Source organism: Nicotiana tomentosiformis, chromosome 9 (genome assembly GCF_000390325.3).
Source record: "Nicotiana tomentosiformis chromosome 9, ASM39032v3, whole genome shotgun sequence".
NCBI classification, from domain to species: domain Eukaryota; kingdom Viridiplantae; phylum Streptophyta; class Magnoliopsida; order Solanales; family Solanaceae; genus Nicotiana; species Nicotiana tomentosiformis.
Window position 1 is genome coordinate 28878741 of NC_090820.1, and position 4523 is coordinate 28883263.

Sequence of the window (4523 nt, forward strand, 5' to 3'; positions counted from 1 at the left end):
ACGAGGCGGTACCTCGTGAGTTCTCCCTGCACATTTACTTTTGACACTACGAGGCGGTACCTCGGGAGTTCTCCTCGCATATTTACTTTTGAGACTACGAGGCGGTACCTCGGGAGTTCTCCCCGCATATTTACTTTTGAGAGTACGAGGCGGTGTCTCAGGAGTTCTCCCTACACATTTACTTTTGAGACTACGAGGCGGTACCTCGGAAGATCTCTCTGATATTTACTTTGGGACTACGATACGGTATCTCGAGAGATCCCCTGCTGTTTACCCCTGTGTTGTATTGCTATTTTTCCCGTGTTTTCCTTTTATTAAATTCCAATCTCTTAATATACTGTTATGTTTCCCTGCTTTATTTATTATATACCAGTGGGCCTGACCTGACCTCGTCACTACTCGACCGAGATTAGGCTTGGAACTTACTGGGTACCGTTGTGGTGTACTCATGCAACTCTTCTGCACATGTTTTTATGTACAGATCCAGGTACTTCTTATAAGCCCTGCTATTAGCTGAGAGTGTTGCTGCTGTACGGAGACTTCAAGGTACATCTGTCGCGTCTGCAGACCTCGGAGTCCCCTTCTATTCTCCCTTATATCAATTACCTTATGTACTTCTTTTATTAGACTTTGGTGTATAGAGATACTAGTTTCCTTCTACAACTTGTGACTTACGATGTTCCATTTCTTTGTAAGTCCGTGTATTCATAGAGTATTGGTTATTGTACATGCCGAGCGGTATTGTTACTAGTTATTCAGTTACCACAGTTGTTAGTTGTCAAGTTTTACTTTCGTTTTGTTATTTTTCGCAAATTGTTAGGCTTACCTAGTCGTAGAGACTAGGTGCCATCACGACGTAATACAGAGGGAGTTTGGGTCGTGACACTAGGAGATACTCGTCATTCATTGGACAGCAATGCATTGGAAATTCTAGTGTGCTTCAGAGATTGGATAAGATTAGAACGGCAAAATCAAGGGCGTGAAGAGGTAGATGAAGCGGGGAACCAAGAAATTGGAGATATAATATTTTATGGTTCCGATTCAAGCAATGCCGGAAATTAAGAACCTCATGTTGACATGGATAAACTTACAAAAATGATGCAAAGCTTGTGATGTGCTCTTTATTTTTTATAATTGTAAACTTTTAATTTGCAAGTTCAAAATTTTAAAAAATCAAAATTGAACTTGCAAAATAATTTAAAGTATTATTTATTATTCAATGAAAATATAAAACGAAAACCTTTGGAGTTTGATCCCTACATATTGCCTATTGGTCTTATTAAATATTTTTTGTAGCCACTTACTTTCAATTTTCAATTTTATACTTTTAAAATTCAAATTTCAAATTTAAAACTTTAAAGTTTAATTCTAAGCCTTAAAAGTTTACATACACTTAAGTATCAATAACATTGAATAAGAAAAATAGAATATACTTAGAAAAAAAAGTAACCCATCCTGGTCCGGACCCATTAAGCCCAAACCCGGACGGCCCCACCAAAAATGGGAAAATCCCAGCCCACTACCAGCCCGGAACCCTAGCCCACTAACAGCCCGGAATAATAACCGGACAACCTATTTTTTTCGTGTCCAGCCTGGACCAGCCCGTCCGGTTAACACCTTTAGGTGAAACTAGTATTCTATTTGAAGATCCGAAATTAAGCCAAAAAATAGGCTGAAATTCATGTAGAATTCTGCTAGTGTAGTCGAATCCCACTGTAACTCAAACAGAGAGATAACTTTTTTCCCAAGTTACTTTTTTCCCAAGTCTGTCCAGGTATTTACTAGGTATAGCAAGGACCACATAAATAATAAGAGGCTACCAATTATAGTATTAATTCGAAATTCAGATGAATTAAATCCTACTATAACTAAATGCAGTTTATTCCACTAAAAATGTGCAATTGAACTCCTCAATATGAATTTCAAAATTCACTAACACTTATTTTAGCTCCTCATGCTAAGATTACAAATACCAGTTAATTAAACTAAATTACTGATAATTTAGTTTAATCAACTAATTAAATCCTTTATAATTTCGCTTAAACTATTTCATGTGACGGATACAAAATCCACCGGTCGAGTTTTCACATGAAAACTTATAAGTTTACATAAAGGGGTATCATCAAACTCAAGGCCGAGTCACGAATTCTATCAACTAATTATTATTTTACAAATGCTATTCGTTATTGTCCAATTTATTAGGCATACTCTAACTCTGAATAGAGTTGTACCTTTTGATAGATCAAAACAATAGGAAATTCACATTGATCATAATAACTATATCAAGATTGAGAGTATAAGCTCATTTAATGAATCAGAAATAATATTTTATATATATTCAGTACAAAAATATCTTTTCTCTACTTAGTCCGTTCAATATACAACAAGTATACTAGCACAAGAAGTTGGAGTAAAACCACTCCCACAGGGAAGATAAATTGTACTTTAATCTTATGCTACAATCATCAAGATATTTTGTCCAACAATATCTTCGATTGTGAACATAGCTTATTAATTATGAGAACCGACAATTTAATCTTTTGTCCATGAGTTAAGACTCCATATACTAAATTGTCTACTACATAACTAAAGGACACACATGTAACAAATGATCTATTTAAAATAATACTTTATTGAATTGAATAAATCAAATAAACAATTATTCTATAAAGAATAAAACACAATGCTATAGCTAAACAACATGGTTAATAGTATATTCCAACTCCCACTTAGACTCATAACCATGCGTCTACAACTCTAATACGCATTGCTTCTACATGCTTGTCAAAACTTTTCTATGGCAAGCTCTTTTTAAACGGATCTGCCAAATTATTCCTGACGCAATCTTCAACACTTTTGCATCACTTCTCTGAGTTATGTCCCGAATTAAATGATATTTGCACTAAATATGCTTACTCCTTTTATGGCTTCGCTATTGCTTCGAGTTTGCAACCACACCACTATTGTCGTAATAAAGTACAATTGGTGCTTAAACCGAAGGAACTACATTAAGCTCTTTTAGAAAGCTCCTGAGCCAAACAACCTCTTTAGCTACCTCAGAGGCAGCCACATATTTGGCTTCCATGATGAAATCACCAACACACGATTGCTTGATACTCCTCCAACTTATGGCTCCACCTCCTAAGGTAAAAACATATCCTGGTGTAGATTTTCTAGAATCTCTATCTGATTGGAAATTTGAATCAGTATAGCCAATGGGTGCAAGATCATCTGAGTGATAAACCAACATATAATCCCTAGTCCTTTTCAGGTACTTGATTATATGTTTAACGACAGTCCAGTGTTCTCGTCCAGGATTAGACTGAAATCTGCTAACCATGCCAGTAACAAAGTAGATATCGGGTATAGTACATAGTATAGCATACATGAGACTCCCTTCAACAGAAGCATAAGGGACCGCCTTCATATTTTCTATCTCATAAGTAATTTTTGGGGACTGATCTTTTGACAGAGAGATTCCATGCCTTAAAGGAAGAAAACCTTTCTTGGAATCTTGCATGCTAAACTTGGTAAGAATTGTATTAATATAAAGTGCTTGAGATAAGCCTAATATCCTTTGCTTTTGATCTCGCATAAGCTTGATCCCAAGGATATGTGCCGCTTGTCCCAAGTCTTTCATATCAAAATGCGAGGAGAACCACTCCTTTACTGAATTCAACATGCTCACATTATTTCCTATGAGCAAGATATCATCTATGTACAAAACCAAAAATACAACTTTATCTCCATCCCACTTCTTATAGACACAAAAATCGTTTTCACATTGATCAAAATCAAAAATTTTAATCGATGTGTCAAAACAAGTGCTCCATGCACTCGAAGCATGTTTTAATCCATAAATGGATTTCTTTAATTTACACAATATGTGCTCATTGTCACTTTTTATGAAATCAACTAGTTGTGCTATATAGATTTACTCATCAAGACTTCTATTAAGGAAAGTTGTCTTGACATCCATTTGCCAAATCTCATAATCATAATGAGCAGCAATGGATAAGAGAATCCTAATGGATTTAAGCATGTCTACTGGCGAAAAGGTTTCCTCATAATCGATCCATTCTTTTTGAGTAAACCCTTTTGTATCAAGCCTAGCTTTAAAAAGTTGCACTTTTTCATCCACTCCTCTCTTTATCTTATATATCCATCTACAACCAATGGCTTTGACTCCAGTAGGTGGTTCTACAAAGTCCCAGACATGATTGGAGTACATATACTCCATTTCAGATTTCATAGAAGCAACCTATATTTCAGTGTCTGTATCCTGTAGTGCTTCGTCATAATTAAGAGGTTCTGTATTAGGCTCTTTAGGGATTCTATCGTAAGATTCTCCCAAGAGCGCAAATCAGAGAGGTTTTTTAATAATTCTCCCACTACGACTAGTCACTACAAAGTGCATTTTGATTTTGTTGTTGAACCGCTACATCATTTTCCGGAATTGAAGCCTCAATGTTATCCTTCACGCCTTGCGGTGCTGGGATATCATTAACCTCTTCTTAAAGTGT

General features: G+C 35.9%; 1 protein-coding gene across 1 annotated transcript; it reads right to left on the reverse strand.

Annotated features, from left to right (window-relative positions):
* Positions 1-2989: 2989 nt before the first annotated feature.
* Positions 2990-3682, reverse strand: LOC138898536 (secreted RxLR effector protein 161-like). Its single transcript, XM_070184611.1, has one exon. It carries the CDS (start codon positions 3680-3682, stop codon positions 2990-2992), a length of 693 nt encoding a protein of 230 aa, XP_070040712.1.
* Positions 3683-4523: the final 841 nt, after the last annotated feature.

Coding starts and splice junctions, on each gene's coding strand:
- LOC138898536 (XM_070184611.1), bottom strand. CDS start 3,682: ATGTTGAATTCAGTAAAGGAGTGGTTCTCCTCGCATTTTGATATGAAA.